This window comes from Benincasa hispida, chromosome 4 (genome assembly GCF_027475165.1).
Source record: "Benincasa hispida cultivar pf3 chromosome 4, pf3_genome.v1.1, whole genome shotgun sequence".
In the NCBI taxonomy this organism is placed as follows: domain Eukaryota; kingdom Viridiplantae; phylum Streptophyta; class Magnoliopsida; order Cucurbitales; family Cucurbitaceae; genus Benincasa; species Benincasa hispida.
Window position 1 is genome coordinate 2,962,948 of NC_143481.1, and position 19,631 is coordinate 2,982,578.

The 19,631-nt window shown below is 37.6% G+C and overlaps 1 protein-coding gene across 1 annotated transcript; it reads right to left on the minus strand.

The window, feature by feature from the left end:
* Nucleotides 1–519: 519 nt before the first annotated feature.
* LOC120075357 (UTP--glucose-1-phosphate uridylyltransferase-like) lies at nt 520–19,087 on the minus strand. The gene is made up of 20 exons (XM_039028667.2): nt 18,135–19,087; nt 17,955–18,055; nt 17,771–17,861; nt 16,818–16,878; nt 16,635–16,712; nt 16,504–16,554; nt 16,350–16,402; nt 7,649–7,721; nt 7,406–7,463; nt 7,267–7,313; nt 7,138–7,200; nt 6,188–6,220; nt 5,993–6,030; nt 5,835–5,910; nt 5,693–5,752; nt 5,528–5,611; nt 5,333–5,431; nt 5,157–5,261; nt 1,149–1,220; nt 520–1,068 (listed from the first exon to the last, which is right to left on the minus strand). The coding sequence occupies exons 1-20, from the start codon at nt 18,785–18,787 to the stop codon at nt 1,039–1,041; spliced, it is 1,926 nt and encodes a 641-aa protein (XP_038884595.2). The 5' UTR covers nt 18,788–19,087; the 3' UTR covers nt 520–1,038.
* Nucleotides 19,088–19,631: the final 544 nt, after the last annotated feature.

Genomic DNA, 19,631 nt, shown 5'->3' on the forward strand with positions numbered 1-19,631 from the left:
TGAATTATAGATCACAGGTTTTAAGACAGTGCATCCAGTACATGTTTTTTTAAGCTCGATCACCATGAATAACGTCAAGGCAATCTCTAATTTTTATTGGAACGGTATCAAATTAAACTTATTAAACTTATAATGGTACATACATTTTATGCATATTAGCGTTGGAGGTTGGAACATTCATCTCCAAGCTAGCATCATAGCCTGTAGCCTATTTAATGAGGATGACAGTAGTAGGGAATAAAACTTTCATCGGATCCCACCACCCCCTTTAAACGTTTCGCTTTTATCGTTTTCCTTGGAATGTTAGTCGAGGAAATTGTATTTTTGCATTCTCTCCCTGCGATCTGCTAAATTTCAACTAAAGATAACAAGGCCCATGAAATTTCCTACGGATAATTATGCCATGACATTTATATATATCACTTCCAAGGGATCATCAAAATGGTAAAATGAAAGGGATGATTGCAAAACCTCCAGCTATTAGCTATGCAGAAACAAATTATCAACATTTCCACAGAATTGCAAGAAAATGAAATGATACATTAGGGGCAAAAAGATGCCCGCAGTTAGCTGAACATCACATAAATTTGAAAGACCAAAAGTTACAACATTGAAAATGTGGATATCCTCCCTAGTCCAAATTTGAAACTATTGATTCTAGAACAGTACCTGTTGTTTCCATTAAATATGTATCGCAAAATATGATTTAATGAATGATCTGAATTGATTTTCCCGATATTATGAGCCATCTCTCGTGGTGCCAACATACATAAATGGGGTCAAGGCTAACTTATTGAACTCATGAAGTTACAGAGGGGAATTCTGTCTACTAGGCGAATCTGTGTTTCATACTTTTTGGTTCAGTGCTAATGAAAGAATGTCTTCTGCTCTGCCACGACTTCCTATATCCCATCCTTAAAAATGAAACAAGAAGAGATTGAAGAAATTCTGGGAGAAGGGTAGAGCTCTAAAACCAGTTTGTATGAGAAAAGAACATTATTCTGTTAAAGCTTCCTGCTTCGCCGAGACATGATCTCATCATTTAATATCCGTGGGATCGTTGATCTCCTGGATGAAAACCAAAGCACATTCCATTTAAATTGAAAACTATAAATGCTGACGAAGACTCAGAATTTTGATGTTTTTACCTGATTCTCGAGTACTGCACCATCTGGGATTTCCATCTTTACCCCAGGTTTTGCAATGATACTAACATTCCCCTTCAAAACCAAATCCATCATGAAGCTAAGTAATGTAACCAAGAGAAGAAATTAATCTTTATGATGATGGGTAATGTTGAAAAATATGGAGCCCAAATAAGCAGTTTACACAATAACTGAAAATTTAATACTGCAGTGGGGTTTCCTCTCGTGGGTGATTACTAAAAACAGTGTGTGAAAAAAGAAAAAAGTAGAGGAAGGCAATAGCCTTATTTGCTCTCTGCACGTGGGTTTTTCATGCTGAAGAAGATCAAAACTTCTGTTTTTTGACATGCTTTCTCTTGGCTTTTGTGTATGTATGTTTTCTTCCCATGGAAGAGTTTGAATGCTATTGTAAGAGTAATTCGTGAGCATTTTCTTTGAAAAAAAATTAAGAGAATTTCTTACGAGCGTTGTAAGTTTTTGGGTTCTTCTCCCGATCCTTTTTAATGGAACCTGCATTGATAGCAGAAAACTGGACGTAGCCCATATTGGGTGAACCAGTATAAATCGGTGTCATCTCTATTCCCTTAAACTTGATTTAGGATCGTTCTTATTGCTTGAAGTTTAGATTATTTTATCTATTCTTTTAAGCCTAGAATTTTAATTAGTTTGTTCCGTTGTATTTTGGAATCTGAATCTAATATGGGATTGTTGGATAATATATATTGTCTAAATTGGGTAGCTTAATTTGGATTGATATCTCTAATTAACTGGTATCAGAGCCAAGTTGGGTTGAAGAACAATGTCGGATAGAGATGAAAAATTGGTTCGGATTTTTCTTTCTAGAAGTGTCAGATACTAGACTACTTGCATTCCAAAGATTTGGATTTGCCGTTAGAAGAAAAACCTGATGACATGGGAGAAGCTGAATGGAAAAAGTTGGACAAGAAAGTGTTGGGGACTGTTCACCTAATTTTGACAAAGAATGTACAAAGTAATGTGGCGAAGGAAACGACCACAGCAGGACTAATGACAACTCTGTCTAACATGTATGAAAAGCCTTCAGTAAATAACAAGGTGAATCTCGCAATTAAAATTTTCAATTATTTGAATGAATTTGATTTTTCGATTAACAAATTAGCTGCTATCGACTTAAAATTTATTGATGAAGTAAATCCAGTATTGTTGTTGAGATCTTTGCCTGATAGTTGGGAAAGCATGAAAGCTGCATTTTCTAATTCATGTGGTAAAGAGAAATTCAGTTTTCATAGGTTAGACACTCTGCCCTCGCAGAAGATATTTGTAGAAAGGACTCGGGTGTTGCATCTACTTCTAATTCAGCAATAATGTTGATAGAGGAAGGAGTAATAATAGAGGTCAAGGGAACAAAGACAAATCGAAAAATAATAGAAGTCCAAAAATGACGAGGTTGTATGTTGGAATTGTGGTAAGTGAAAAAACCGAGGAGAATGAAGTTGATGCAAATGTAGATGTAAATGAGATTCAGGTTGCATTAGCTCTGGTAGTTGAGAGCACTCATGATACATGGGTGTTAGATTCAGGTGCATCATTTCATATTATAGAGATATTCCCCTACCTTAAATTATATTTTATTGACTGACCGAGATGAACCTGAATGTTATGATGAGGCGGTTCAAATGGAAGATTTTGTCAAGTGGGAGTTGGAGATGGATTCTCTTATGACGAATCAGACGTAGCAACTAGTTAAGTTACACGGAGGTAAGAAAGCTTTGCAAAACAAATGGGTTTACAGAATCAAGCAAGAACCTAATGACAAAAAAAGGTACGAGGCAAGGCTTGTGGTCAAAGGCTTTCAACATAAGGAAGGTATGACTTTAATGAAATATTTTCTCCAGTAGTTAAATTAACTACTATTAGAACTGTATTATCGATAGTGGTAGAAGAGGATTTATTCCTAGAACAAATAGATGCAAAGACAGTGTTTCTTCATGGTGATTTGGAGGAAGAAATTTACATGGTACAACCACATGGATTCATAATACAGGAACAGGAAAAAATGGTTTACAAACTTTGGGGAAGCTTGTATGGTCTCAAACAAGCTCCCAGACAGTGGTATAAGAAGTTTGATAACTTTATTTGCAATAATGAATTTTATAGGTGCCAGACAGATCATTGTTACTACATAAGATCTCAAGGTAACTCTAACATTATTTTACTACTATATGTTAATGACATGTTGATAGCTGGTACAGGCAAACAAAAAAATATGAAGATAAAAGCTTAGTTATATGAAGAGTTTGATATGAAAGATTCGGGAGCTGCCAAACAAATCTTGGTAATGAGGATCAAGAGGAAAGATGGTACATTGACATTGTCACAAGAAGAATACGTGAAAGAGGTACTAAATTGATTCGTATAGAAAATGCAAAACCTGTGAGTACTTCTTTGGCTTCTCATTTTAAATTATCCAAAGAGCATTCACCCACTACTAAGCAGGAAAGAGATCACATGACTAGAGTTTCATATACTTTAGCTATAGGTAGCCTAATATATGTCATGGTTTGCACAAGACCAGACATTGCACATGCAGTGGGAGTTGTTAGCAGGTACACGAGTAATCTAGGGAAGCAGCACCAGGAGGATGTGAAGTGGATTTTGAGATATCTAAGAGGGGCAACTGATTATGCTCTGCATTTTATAAAATCAGATTTCAAACTACAAGGTTATGTGGATGTAGATATGGCAGGTGATATAGATGGCAGAAAAAGTACTACTGGATATATCTTTACTTTGGGTAATACTGCTATTAGTTGGGTTTCTAGACTGCAGAAGATAGTAGCTTTTTCTACTATAGAGACTAAGTATGTTGCAGTAACTAAGGCAAGTAAAGAGATGATATGGCTTCAATCTTTCTTAGAACAACTTGGCTTGAAACTGGGAAAGGGGTCTTTTCATGGTGATAGTCAAAGTGCTATACATTTAACAGAGAATCTAGTGTTTCATTCAAGAATGAAACACATCAAGGTGAGGTACCATTTTATTTGATCAAACTTTGGAAGATGGTGTGCTGATGCTTAAAGATTTCAGGGAGTAAGAATCCAGTCGATGTGTGTACCAAGGCCATTCCTATTGATAAACTGAAGTTGTGTGCAGCTTCAGTTAGACTTCTCCCTGAGTAGAGAGGAGTCACTATCGTTGCAGGGGGACATGTTGCTTGTTTTGTCTCTCCAAGTGAGAGATTGTCGAGAAATATGGAGCCCAAATAAGCAAAAGGCCCATTTACACGATAACTGAAAAATTAAAACTGCAGTGGGGGTTCTCTCGTAGGTGATTACTGAAAATAGTATGTGAGGAAGGAAAAAAAAAAAAGGAAGACAGGAGCCTTATTTGCTCCCTGCCCATGGGTTTTTCATGCTGAAGAAGATCATCGAAATTTCTATTTTTTGATGTGTTTTCTCTTGGCCTTCGTGCATATATGTTTTCTTCCAATTAAAGAGTTTGAATGCTATTGTAAGAGTAATTTGTGATCATTTTCTTTAGAGAAAATTAAGAGAGAATATTCTTTGAGCATGGTAAACTCTTGGGTTCTTATCCCCATCATTTTTAGTGAATCCTACATCGGTAGCAGATAGCTGGACATAGCCTACACTAGGTGAACCAATACATCTCTATTCCCTTAAACTTGATTTAGGATTGTTCTTATTGCTTGAAGCTTAGATTATTGTATCTATTCTTTCAAGCCTACGAATTTCAATTAGTTTATTCCACTGTATATTGGAATTCGAATCTGATTTGGGATTGTTGGATAATATACTTTGTCTGAATTGGGTAGCTTAATTTGGATTGATATGGTATTATTTCTTATCAAGTAATGGATGGTAGAATAGGTTGAATCTTTAGATCACACATATACATGAACATTTCATTTTAGTTATATGCACTTCATTTTTATAGTTGCCTCCACAAGAGGGAGCATGTCAAATAAAGGCGAGGTCAATGTGGGTATTGAATATAAAGATGAAATGTATGCACCTTGAGGGCGACACCCAACCCAAACCATACGTCTCCTCTTACTGTCAAGCTATCCAGCTCAACAATGCTCGGAATTGACTTGAATCGACTTCGGAAATCATTAATCTGGGAAAGAAGGAATAAGCACAAGTAGAATAATATTTAATCACCGTACTAGTGGAACTTCCAAATTTTACCTTTTCAAATTCAGGACCTAAATCAATTGATGGATTTACAGGGCTAGCTCTTGCTGCATTTCTTACTACTAAGCCTTTATTAGATGTGTATAGGTCTGACTGCAAAAATGTAAAAGAAACATTAGTTTCACCAGATGTGGTTTTCCTGTCTCATTCAATATTCGGTACACAGTAAGTTCACATATATACACTTACTTGTAAAAGAAGTAAATCTGAAGTTGAACTCAGTTGTAGTGAACGAGGATATGGGACATTTATTCCAACAACTCGATCAAAGAACTGTCTCAATAGTTAAAAGTACAGCATGAAAAGAGTAGTCATACAATGTGACCCAACATAAAATCTACAATTTAAACAAACCTTAATCATTGAACCTACTGCAGTTTTTTGCAAGAGCAATTGTTTATCGCTGCTTCCAACCTGATGAGACAAGTAACTTCATCAGTATCTTCTACAAGGATAAAAAATATAAAGGTGAGTCGCTTTGTAAATGGCCTTTGACCTCTGAAAATGAAGAGGTCTCAATCTTTAGTGTATTTGTATCTACTAGTCTCTTGATGGTAGTCAAATTCAGCCACCTGAACAATATAGCACAAAGTTGACGTCAAGTACATATCCAATGGCTAGGAGGGCAAAAAGGTAAAGAAAGTTCGTACTCACAAGCTTCTTGTATCAGAAAATTTGAACTTGACCATTGGCTTGATTAAATTAACATAAAGAGAAACTTCAATCAATTAGATAAATTAAAAAGTATCCACTGGAAAAAAAAAACAAACTAACAGCACCACAAAACATAAATCTAAAAAGGATAAGTAATTCAACAAAAAATTTGAAAGATAATGGAAAGACACTTACAGAGTGACTTGAATTTAGAGAAATATCTGCAAGCTGCATTGAGAAACAATGTACATCAAACCCGTCGTCAAGAACCTAAAACACCCTAGCTTTAAGAACAAAATAATAACAATATTACGACCACCTTTTTTTTAAGCAACTACTTTCGTTTTTTAAAATGTAAGAAACAGAGGATATATTAGAAACAGAGGATATATTTTCACTTTTCCAAATATAGAAACAGAGCATATAAAAATACAATTGACAAATGAACAGCCAACGGGCAGGGGCCCAAAAGGATTACAAGAAACACCTGCTTGTAGCAAAGAATCATAGTAAGATTACAAAAGAATTTCTGGTGACTACAGCACCACCAAGGGATAGTGAGCTGCAAACTATTACAAAGAATTTAGTCAAGGCTCTTTTATCCTCAAAAATCCAAGGTCAAGTTTAGCCACCAACACAAACAATTTTAATCTAAGTTTCAAACTTTCACATCAGTACATCTCTCATATTGAACCTAATTCCTTGTTGAGATTGATTTCTGCAACTAGTCGTTACTGAGGTATTGGAAGATGACATTGGACTGATGACAGCAACTCTGGGCAATCAAACTATTCAAGGGACCTTTTATTGTGTGCTTTCTGATATGCATTTATTCAAAATATCCCCATACAGGACAAAGGAGGAGGGCTATATTTCAATAATAATGCAAGTTACCAAGGATGGAGGGCTATATTTCCTATCATATCTTGCTTTTTGAATATAATGATTCTGATCAATATATAACAAAGTTATGTATATATATTTTTTCCCATGTAACAAGATCTATTTCTAGACTGGAAAGCGGACAGGAAACGGGCAGTAATAAATACAAGGATGTGCAATGATCTAACAATGGCAAAAGTCAAAACACAATAAACTCCAATAGATACCGGTGAAAGATTGAAATGTTTCATGACAATACCAACCTGACACCTCTCTGGAGTTGAATAAGTGCTGCTACTTGATTCCAATGCTGCTGCAGGTGTTACCTATAAGAATGAAAGGCATAAGAGTTGAACTAAGGAAGCACGGTATATAGCAATATTGTTGCATACCTCCAAGCAGAATTCGATCTTATTTTGGATCAAATAATTTAAGATTTCTAAATCATTCAGTCAAGAAATTCATGATTAAAAAAAAAAGGATAAATCATTGTATTATGATTAAAAAAGATCAGATCAGAATAAAGGATACGTGGGTCAATAACAGCAGCAACATTATCTGAGCCAACAACAAGAGCAAACTCCTTACCCTGGAAAATGAATTAAAGAAAATATTAGATTGATGTTGGAATCCCTTTCTTGCAAGTTACCGTTCTTCTCTATTCCCCTAGCTTTCCAAACGACTATATATAATATATGCAAGTATTTTCACCCACCATCTCTCTGATAAAATAATGTATTATCAATTGGCTAACATTAAGCATAGAAGTCCAACCTTTGATAATAGTACGTCTAGAGTTCCACCAGTCAGCAAGGAAAGGAGCAGCGGGCCATGATCAGAAGTATACCTGCACATGAAATAAAAAGATATGGACTATAATTCTTATCCAAAAAATGAAATTTTTGTCAGATCAAACGAACAGTCTAAATTTCAACCATGAAGTTTCTCCATTTCTCCTGTCCAAATGTATATCATTACATGAGGGCATTGCTCTAAGGCATTATTTACAAAAGATGTAAGAATATAATCGACAAAAGAAATCTACACTTATTTGCATAAAAAATAAGAAAATTTTACAGAGACTCCAGCATTGCCATCAGTATCAATATAATCTAAGAAGCATAGACACAGATACGGATACGATACGGCGATACGTTAATTTCTAAAAAACTAAGATATGGATACGTTGAAGATACGTATTATATATATATATATATGTCTAATTAATTGCTATAATACATATTTTAAGTCAGATTATAATAGATTCAAGAAGAGAGTGAAAACTTAAAAAAAATCCAGTAACGTCGAGTGATTGTTGAGTGACTAAAGTAGACGGTAGGAAAGAAGTAGAAGATGAAGATTGAATAATGAAGTTGAGGATGAAGGAGGTGTGAATCATGATTTAAATAGTGAGAGAGAATGGAATAATGAAGATTTAATTATGTTTCGGGTTTTTTAATAAAAAAAATTTATGTTCTATCATTTTTAATTTATTTTGTTTTGGAGTGCTCAATTTAAGTGGACTTTTATGTTTGGAAGTAATTTTAAAATGGTTGAAATCACTTTTATCATTTTCAAAATCACTCTGAAACATGTTTAATTCTTCAAAACTAATTTTGATGATATGAAAATTGCATTTAAAAGTATAAAATTGAAAATTAAATTAATTTTGAGTAATTAAAATTGTATTTTCGAGTGATTTTAAAAATGAAAAAAATTGATTTTTGATGATTTTAAAATCACTCCTAAAGATGCACTAAAATAAAATGGGTTGTAGGTTGGGCTTTTTAAATGATTGGGCTTAAATTTGAAACAAAAAATTGACCCAGGTATCTGGAAGCAGATACGCGTATCTGAAAATTAAAAATAAAAATAAAAAAATCAGATACTTCAAATCACGTATCAGACACGTATCTGCCACATATCTGGACGTATACGTATCTGATACTGATTCTCTGCACAATTAGAAGTATCTATGCTTCCTAGAATATAATTAAAGGCCAGAGAGGCTGTCTACCAAACCAAAAATATGATATCTAAAAAATGTGGACAACTGGTACCTCACATTGTATTTTACATTTTTTGTGACCAATGTGAGCTTCCTTTTTTAGTGATAAATATTGATGTGCCTTAGAGCTACCATGGAAAGGGTATCCAGAGTGAAAATTTAAGAGAAACTCAAACTAGTTTCTAAAGCATGGGGGTTAACAAAGGACAAATAGAAACCAACTCAAAATAGTGTCTGCACCACAGTTTACTAGATCGAGCCAATATCAAGAGCCCACACCCTTATTATCTTTCCTTCTCTTGTACCTACTTTCTCTTAATGGAAAGCTGTAACCCAGAAAAATATGCTGCTCGAGAAATTGAGAATATGCCAAGTTTTCTAAATTATTAAGAGAAACCAGGTATGCAGTGTATGGAAGATTGCTTTTGAGAAGAGAAACATATGCAGTTGATGGATGATCATTGATCATGCTACAAGTTCAAAATGACAAGTGAAGACTTACATAAATTACACATAGATCATAGTTGGCAGTTTTCTCATACAAGAAAACGCTACTGATCACCTATCAAGTTGGTTTCTCTTTTTCTTGTTTCCCGATATAGTTTACTCCAAAGCCAGGGACGTATAAGAGTAGAAAAGACATGCTCCGAAGCTTAACTATCATCGATAAGGTATACTTTACTTCCGTTTCTTATTCTTAGAAAGAAAAAATGAAGCTATGAAAACAAACACTGGTTTCTATAACGTCATCCTCTAGAAAAACTGCATGTTTTATTATCTCTCTCTAAAAGCTCTCTACAATGTGACATCTATGGGAGGGTTTGCAGTAGATAGGAAATTCTTCGACCTTCGAAGCTCAGGCAAAGGTAAATGAATTCCTATCAAAGAACGGAATGGGGCTAGGGTGAGTAAACTAGAGCTGGAGTTGGGGACGGCTGCGTGGGTCCATGGCTGTTTGAACTCGGTGGTGGCTTCAAGAGCTGTAGATGGGTTTCGACGCAGAAGAAGGCTAGATCCAACAATCATTTTCTTCCAAGTGCTATCGAATTCAAGGGGGCATTTTGCTTTGGTGTCTTTGGAATCCTTCAAAGGAAGAAATGATCGAATTTACATTCCAAAGGGATCCAAGAAAAAAAGGTTGGAAAACAATTGCAGGAGAGCTCACCGGTTTCTTACCTACCCCTCTCTCTTTACCAGCTAAGAGGAAGTGGGAGGCCCTGAAGGGTTCCAAGGAAGGAAAAAGGTAGAGTGGAAGAGGGAAGTGGCAAGGTGGTTGTGTCAAACGAAGCTGAGAAGGAGATTTTCTCCGATTGGATTTATGATTTTGTGTTTGATTTCTCAGTAACAGTGTTGATCGAACGTCTGAAGGCCGAGGTTAGCTGGATTCAGATTGAGAAATCGTTGTTGAAGTGAGTGGGTCAAAAATTTTCTTTCCGTCTATTTTGTTCTAATCTCATGGTCTGTGTATGTGATAGTAAGGTGGTCAAGGAGGATTTTGTGATCTCGGCTTGGAATTTCTGTTTGGTGGCCGAAGGAAGAAAGTTGGCATTTGCAGGAGGTTGGGTTTTGGTTTTGGATGTCCCTCCTTTCTTAATAACTAAGAATTTCTTAGCTAAAGTGGTGAATTGGTGTGGGGGGTTGCCGGAAAGTGAGAGCTTTGAAGTTTCGGAGGTATGGGAAGAGGAGCTTTGTTTTCGAGCAAAAGGTAACAGTAATGGCTTCATTCCGATGGTCTACCCAGTTAACTTCGATGCATTCTCTTTCCCAATTAGACTTGCAATTGGCCGGAGAGGTGTGGAGGCAAAGGAGGGTGGGACGGGATTCCCCAAAGCCTTCAGGTATGGTCCTACCTAACTCTGTCCTCTCCTCAGCAGAAGTGTTAGTTGCAGCAGAACGGTAAGGTTCACGGGGGTACTGTAGGTGATACGGTGGGTAGTGAGTTGGCGAGTTGGGCCTTCATCTGGATATGGGCCTCTTGCTAACCCAAAGCCCTCAGGCAGAAAGACAAATAAGCTTCAGTTAGAAGTGGGTCGGCCCACTCAGAAGTTTAGGAAAGAGGTTGTAATGGAGGTTTCTGGGGAAACCCAACCTCAAAGGCCCAAAAAGAAGGAGATTCTGGATTGGGAAGAAGACCTGGGTCTGGATACCTCCGACCTAACCTGCGATGACTTAGACTATAACCCATCAAACCCGTCAGTGGCGAGCTTATCAAACGATTATTTTCTTCTTTCTTCTTCATTCATTCCTGAGCACAGCCCGTCGCCGGAGGGATTGCTTTGTAATGTCAAGGATGTCAACCAGAAGCCCATTGTTGTAGGCAAAGAAGGAACTACAAGAGTGTTTTCTTCGATCGAAGAGGTTCAACCCATGCATCACCTTTTATTAGAAGCTGAAGGGGAGTTCCGATCCCATCCTTGTTCCAATGGAGTTTCTCGTTTGGGTCCTGCTCAGTGGCAACTTTCTCAGCCAACTCCTCTGATTAAGACCGATTGGTCCAACCTACCAGGTAAGTGTTTCTTCCCGTTCTTTGAATCTTGCTCCTCCCAGGGGTGTCTTGGAGTCAGGTGGAAAGGGGGTCGTGTCCTTTTGTCCTAAGGGGTTGGGCCTGAGGCCTTTAGCAGTGGGTGACCCATCGACTGTGAGAGGGAATGAAAATTATCCTCCTTTTCCTTTTCCTTCTCCGAACTCTCTTCTTAATTCCAATGGTGCCTTTCCCTTTTTACCAGTGTTTCATTTAGGTGTGGGAAGTTCTGGGGTTGCTTCTTGGCCTAACGTGACAAACGTAGGGGCAAGGGAGGTTCTCTGCTCATGCCGAATGGGGTTTTATTGGGGGATCCTCACTCCTTCTCCAACCCTCTTTTGATTCCGTACTTGACGCCAAACGAGGAGCCTTGTTGTAGTTGGCCCTATGGATGGGGAGCCTTAGCGTCTGTGGGAATTCAAAGAGCGGAGGCTGAGGAAGTTAATCCAACTCCAGTTTCGAAAAGGAAAAAGCCTGTTGGGAAGAAATCTTTTAGGAAAGGGAGCAACAAAGTGGTGACTAGAGATGTCCACGGGGCAGGGCGAGGCCGGGGATGCCATTCCCCATCCCCGTCCCCACTCCCCATTTCATTCCCCACGGGGAATTCGCGGGGATCGGGTTCCCCGCGGGGAATTTTTCCCCGTTACATTTTTTTTTTTTTTTTGTAAAAAGCCAATTGATTTAAATCACTAATGTGATCAAATTTTAATTAAATAATGAACTTTATCACTAAATTGTTTATTATGGTTAATTTTATATGACAATTTGAATTTAAAGATAAATTACTCAAATTTTGACCTAAAAAAGCAAATTAATTTTTTTTAGTAGAAAGAAATAAATATAAATCAAATTATTCACATATATAATCTAAATTTAAACATTCAATTTGAACGTATTCATTATCTTTCCCAATAAATAATCAAATTTGAAATTTAAATGTAATATTTACATAATAATAATAATAACATAACATTAGATAACTATATTAAATAAATATGTAAAAGCTAATCGGGGCGGGGATGAGGAATGCATTCCCCGTCCCCATCCCCGTTTAGTTCACAGGGAATTTTTTTCCCCCACTCCCTCCCCCATTCCCCTCCTAATCGGGGAATCCCTAGTGGTGACAGAGTTGCACAAGCTCGAAAGTTTAGTCAATTATGACCGAAAGAAGGCTTCTAAGGAAGCAGGAATTCCCCATCTCAATGTTAAAAATTATCTCCTGGGTGGTGGTGGGGGGAGGGGTGCATGATAAGAGGAGATTAATCAAAGAGGTTTTGAGGTAAGAGATCCCGGATATTGTGGTTTTGATGGAGATAAATGGAATGAATTAGACATTCATTGGAGGTATTTGGAAATCTAAAAGGCTGGAGCAGGAAAGCATTGATTTGGTGGGGAAGCCTGGGGTATTGTGTTCATGTGGATCAACTGCTTTGGAGGTGATTAAGGGCATCTTTTTGCTCTCGATTTCGTTCAGGTGGAAGGTTGGTGAGATTATTTGGGTGACAGGAGTGTATGGTCCCCTTAGAACTCAAGGGAGGGATCTCTTTGGGTTGTGTGGTTCTATTTGGTGCTTTGTGGGTAACTTCAATATGACTCGCTCGCAAGCTAAGAGGGCTCCGTTAGGGAGAGGTACTAGATCCAATCGAAGATTCAATGGTTTTTTTTAGGGAGGTAATTGGATTGACCCTCCTCTGTTGAATGGTAAGTTTACTTGGGCCAATTGTAGAGCGAGGAGTAGGATTGACAGATTTCTACTTTCTGTGGATTGGATGACGGTTTACCAGGAGGGTTATCCTTTTGTCAAGGTGCCAAAATTAGGAGCCCATTCCTTTTCATTTTGAGAACATGTGGCTCTAACACCCTTCGTTTAAGACCCAAATTCCCAGTTGGTGGAACATTCCTATGCAAGGCCGTTGGGAAGGATTCCACTTTATGGATAAGTTGAGAGTTGTGCAAGGGGAGCTTAAGTCATGGAATAGGGAGGTGTTTGGAGATGTTAAGCTTCAAAAAAGGGAGATTTTATCTAAGAACAAGGGGTTGGATGAGTTGGAGTTAGATGGTTTGTCAGATGAGGCCATGAAGGCTGAAAAGGACTCCCTTAAGGTTCTTCTTGTGGAAGTGATTAGAAAGGGAACTTGTAGCTAGAGACAAAAAAATTAAAGTGGCTTGGGCTAAGGATGGGGACGACAACACTTCCCTCTTCCTTAGAGTGGCTAGTGGCAAGAAGGTCAGAAATAGGATTGGGCCATTGATTAATGATTTAGGGGAGATTATTAGCGATAAGAATAAGGTCGAAGAGGAAGTCATTTCTTACTTCTCCCATTTGTATAGGCCGAAGGTTAGAGCTGAACCATTTGTCCAAGGGCTTGATTGGAACCCCATTTTCGAAGGAGAAAGAAATGGGTTGTTCGAACCCTTTTCTGCGGAGGAGATTAAGACGACTGCTTTTGGGAGTGATAGCTCAAAATCCCCCCGACCCAGACGGGTTCTCTTTGGCTTTTTATCAAGACAATTGGTCTTTAGTCAAAGGTGTTAGAGTTCTTCAAGAATTCTATGAAAGGGGCATCCTTAACAATTCCATCCCGAAAACGTTTGTTTCTTTGATCTTGAAGAAGGAGAACGTGAATAGGGTTAAGGATTTTAGATCAATCAGCCTTATTCCGAGTGTTTACAAAATAATTGCAAAAGTGTTAGCTAATCGGTTAAAAAGGGTGCTCCCATCAACTATTTCCGACTTGAGAGGCTTTCGTGGCTGGGAGACAAATTATAGATCAATCCCTTATAGCCAATGAGGCAGTTGAGGACTATAGAGGAAGAAAGAAAGAAGGCATACTCTTCAAGATTGACTTTGAAAAAGCATATGACCACATTGACTCGAATTTTTTGGATAAGGTCATGGAGAGGAAGGGTTTTGATTATAAGGGGCGTATGTGGATGTGGGGCTATCTGAGGAACATTAGATACTCTTTCCTTATTAATGGTAGCCCTAGAGGGAAAGTTGTAGCGACAAGAGGCCTTAGACTGGGAGATCCTTTTTCTCCCTTTCTTTTCCTCCTAGTCGTGGATGTCCTGAGTAGGATGGTGAGTAGATGCATCGAGAGCAAAGTCATTAAGCCCTTTGAGGTGAGGGTGGATAAGGTTCCCCTTTCCCATCTTACATTTTTTCCTCTTTTCTTTTCTTTTCTTTTTCTTTTTTGTTCGGGTGAGGAAAACTTGTTTTTAATGTTGAATCATGTCTTGGGCTTTTTTGAAGAAATGTTAGGGCGGAAGATCAACAGGGGGAAATGTAGTGTCATGGAAATCAATTGCGAAGAGGATAAGCTCAAGAGGTAGGCTGAGTGGGTTGGGTGTGACGTCAGTAATCTCCCTTCTTTATATCTTGGCCTCCCTTTGGGAAGCAATCCTAAGTCAGTTGCCTTTTGGGATCCCGTGATGGATAAAGTGCAGAAAAGACTTGCATCTTGGAAGAAAGGTTTTTTCTCTATTGTTGGAAGGCTCACTCTGATCAAGTTTGTTTTGATTGGCATTCCTGTGTATTACTTTTCCCTTTTCGAGGCCTCGGGTGAGGTGTGTAAGTGTTTAGAAAGGCCTATGCGTGACTTTCTCTGGGAGGGGATTGACGAAAGGAAAGGCAAAGGTTCACATTTGATTAGATGGGAGATCATTGAGAGATCAGTACCCTTGAGGGCTTGGAAATTGGGAATCTTACGATTTGCAACAAAACCTTTCTAGCTAAGAGGTTGTGGTGATTCACCATTGAGCCTAACTCGCTGTGGCATAGGATCATCGTAAGTAAACACAGTCCCCATCCTTTTGAGTGGTTGTCCAAAGGGATTAAAGGTACTCGCCGGAATTTGTGAAAAGATATCTTAAAAGAACTCTCTTCTTTCGCTCATTTGGTCGGTTGCGTGGTGGGGGAGGGGAGAGACTTATTTTTGGGAAGACTACTGAGTGTGGGAGAGACCTCTCCGTGTTAGGTTCCCTCGTTTTGTGTCATTTGTCTTCCCTTAAAAACAACTTCATTGTGATTTCTTAGTGTGGATGGGGAGCTCTTGCCTCTTCTCTTTCGGTTTTCGTCGCCCTCTTCTGATCAAGAAACGGTGGACATGGCTTCTTTTCTTTCTTTACTCGAGAGCCACCCCTTTAGATTGGGTAGAAGGGATGTGAGAGTTTGGAATCCCAGTCCTTTGGACAGATTCTCCTGTAAATCTTTCTTTTAGTGTCTGGTTGATCCTTCCCCCTCATGCGAGTCGGTCTTTTCAGTGCTTTGGAGGATCAAGATTCCTAGAAAGGTGCAATTCTTTTCTTGGCAGATCCTTCACAATCGTGTTAATATGTTGGATAGGCTCGCCAGAAAGTTGCCCTCGCTTGTCGAGCCTTTTTTTTGTATTCTCTGTCAGAAGGCGGAGGAAGACCTAGATCACATTCTTTAGTGCTGTGATTATGCGAGTGGTGTTTGGGACTCTTCTCTCCGAACATTCAGCGTGTCCCGTGCTTACCACAGAGACGTCTATGCTATGATCGAGCAGTTCCACCTCAATCCGCCTTTTGGAGAGAAAGGCCGGTTTCTCTGGAGTGCTGGTATTTGTGCGATTTTATGGGTTTTATGGGAGGGAGCGAAACAATAGAGTTTTTAGAGGTGTGGAGAGGGATTACAGGGAGCTTTGGTCCCTTGTTCATTTTCATGTGTCTCTCTACACTTCAATTTCAAAGACCTTTTGTAATTATTCTATAAGCATGATTTTGCATAGTTGGGATGGGACCCCTTCCTGTAAGGGCCCCTTTCTTTTGGATTTGGTTTTTTTGCCTGCCCTTGTATTCTTTCATTTTTTTCTCAGTAAAAGCAATTTGTTCTTATAGGGAAAAAAAAAACAAACAAACGAACTCTGGTTTCTTTTTTACGAAACAAAAATTTCGTAAGAATTATATCACAGAGTAGAACTTACAAATCATCATGTTCCTTTGGTTTTTGAAATGGATTCAGCTGCAAATTTTGTCCCTGATAAATAAGCAGAATTTTAAGCGCAAGCTCAAATGAGGCTTTATAGGACTTCTATTCATATAAGATATTGCTGAGAAATAAGCTCTAGATTCATAAACCTGAATCAAAGAATGGACATCAATTCTCGACTTCTTATATTGTCCCATGGCCTACAGATTATAAATAACAATTAGAACACTGAAGGTTTATCCAAGTGAAGAAAATTATAAAGTATGGGATCAGATTTCACCTTCAATGTCTCATCGTGAGTTTCAGCAGAATCCAAGATAATCAATGGAACATTGCATCCATACTTTCCATTTAGGAACTGAAAAATTAGAATGGTAGCACATGCGCAATTAGTTGTCAAATAGATATAATGAAAATCGCTGATGCTGACTAAGTTATCAACAGTACTAGTAAAAAAACTGACCTCAATTTGCTCAACAAATAAGTCAAGGGGTGTTGAATCACCAAAAACTTTGATTGCGGATCTGCATAATAGATCATTTGCCAGAACTAGTATTTAACTTTCCAACATTGAGATGATGGAAGAAACATGAGCCATACACATTTTGAAGTTCAAAAATAACAAACAGACCTACTCGTCCTTCAAATTTTGACATCATGAAGGCTTAATGATTATGGGAAGCATCATGAAAATTGAGAAGTACAAGAAGAGATGGTAAGAACATTGATGGAGAATGATATAATTAACTAATAATATGTCATTAAGGGGGAGGAAAAAGGTCAGTATTCTTTACAACCTATTAAATGACAGTGTTAAATCCCAGAGTTGATTTAATGAAGAAAAACAAGAATTGTGTTCATAAATCTTATCCCACGTTTCAATTTAAGCAGATTTTAGTGATGGCATATTATCCAATACCATAATAGAAGGTAAAATACAAAGATAATTTGAAAGAGAAGAAAAGAAAGATAGCCTTGCACAGATTTGCAGACAATTGGAATATATTTACCAGAGTTGAAATTTTGTACTGCCCACCACTTTTAATTGTTTAAAACATGCAAGTTCAAGTCTTGACATTTTTTTCTATGTAGAGAAGATATTTCACAACTATGATATACTACAACCACTAAAACACGACAATTGGGATTAAGCCATTGAATGAACAAGGCATTCACAGTGAGTTTCACCTATATCAAAAATACAGAACTATGATATACTACAACCACTAAATCACGACAATTGGGATTAAGCCATTGAATGAACAAGGCAATCACAGTGAGTTTCATCTATATCAAAAATACAGAATAACTACATAAGCTAAGATATACATTCTTCAAATTTGAATCACAAAAACCATCAAAATTTAACACGTCCACTGTACTGTATATAGTTTGGGAACTAAGAATGACGCTTACTTGGGCCCATTAAAACCCATAGCTGTGCCCAAAACTCCATTGAACTTCAAAACAACGAGCTTATCCAAAAGATTTTTAGTCTCTGCTATGTCTACAACATCAAGTCATATAGAACCATTCGGCATCATATTTATTTCCATACTGTAATATTTTTCTTAATGGAGAAGCAAAAACAACACGTTACCATCTGGAAGAGGCGCTAAACTCCCATAGGGAACAAGAAGCAATTCTTTCTTCAAAACATCATCGATTTTCATCTGCTCCTCTACGTGATCCAATCCCTCTCTTACAAATGACGTGCAAAACAACTCAGTTTCATGAATAAAAGACTGGAAAAGAGTTTAAAAACAACTGAAAATGGTACCTTGGTTGAGCTTTAGGAAGTTCCTCTTCGACAGCAACTGCTTCAGTAGAACCCAATCGCTTCTGCTCATAAAGGAAGGTCTTCGTTATCAAGTTACAGAACAAATAGATAAATTGAACTGAGTCATTGGCCGGAATAGGATAAGCAATCCTCTTATAGATCTCCAATGGCATACTCGAATCCACAAGGGCCACAATCGGAACCTGCAATCTGTCCGCCTCCATAATCACCGATGATTTCCTCTCCGTATCTATAACCACCAAACAATCAGGCGGTTGAGTAGGCCCAAAACAGAGCTTCTTATGCCTCGACCTGAACTTCTTAGGATTTCCACTATTAGTGAGAATTCCACTCATCTTCCAAAGTGCGGTGGCGTTAGGGCTGTAGCATCCAATCTTCTTCGTCATTTCTTCAATGATTTCATCGAAAAGCCAATTGGTATTAACGAACATGAAACGACCCTTCTGGCGGACCAATGAGCCAATGAAGTTCAAGGCATTGCGCATACAAATTAGGGTTTTATCGGAGTCAATGATCGCCATTCGATTGCGGAAGCCATAGGTATATAGCTTGAAATGGTGAGTGGCAACCTGACGACCAACATGGGCTTTGGTGCTCAATAGCTTCTGAATTAAAATGGAGTGAAGAGTCATCTTAGCCGCCGCGTGATTCTTGAGATTCTGAACTTTTCTTCTTACTCGTTGCCGTTTCCCACTCCGACGACCTCACACCGCCGTCACCAGCTTCCCATCATCGGAATTCTACGATAAATTGGCGCTGGAAGAGCTGAATGCCAATTTCTTGTATTTTAGGGTTTAAGACAGAAACCTTTCTTAGAGGAATTTTTTTTTTTTCTCTAAATCAACATTCATTAAGATTCAAATCTCTAAGGAGGACATATTAACGTTTCAAAAAAACAGGACATGTTAATATATTTTAAAGATCAAAATTATAATACAAAATTCTAATTTCAAGTTTAAATTATCAAAACAATAATAATAATAAACATACACAACATGTATGAGGTTGGTTTTAATTATACTTCTAAATTTTGAAAAGTCTCATTTTAATTTTAGAAGTTTGAAATTTTTTTCTTCTCAAACTAACCCTTAAAGGCTTTGTCATTAAATTCACTGATAATTTTTTTTGTGCTTATGTTGCCAAAACAAACCTAAATACATATCTAAAATAATTTTAAAAGTTAGAGTTAGCCAAAAAAAATCATAAATTAAAGAACATAAAATTGGGGCCGTGGAGTTATAAGAAGAAGACAGATAACAATTATGATTTACTAATGCTTCGTGTGTCTTCATTTTTTTTTTTTTTTCATATATGTGTTTAAGATTGATTTATATAATCATGTACGAACTTATGAGTTAAAATGTGTATGGATTGAATTTGGTTCAAAAACCTGCTAAGAAATTGATGGTTAAATGTAAGGGCCCATCGTCAACAAGTAATAATACGAAAAATTCTCCAAATCTTGTTTCCTAAGAG

Bases quoted from the DNA above. Each gene is read 5' to 3' on its own strand.
- LOC120075357 (XM_039028667.2), bottom strand. From the start codon at position 18,787: ATGACTCTTCACTCCATTTTAATTCAGAAGCTATTGAGCACCAAAGCC. The intron at 5,753-5,834 runs GTCAAAGGCCAT...TTGTCTCATCAG, and splicing joins AGACCTCTTCATTTTCAGAG to GTTGGAAGCAGCGATAAACA. The intron at 5,432-5,527 runs GTAAGTGTATAT...ACATTTTTGCAG, and splicing joins CAGATTTACTTCTTTTACAA to TCAGACCTATACACATCTAA.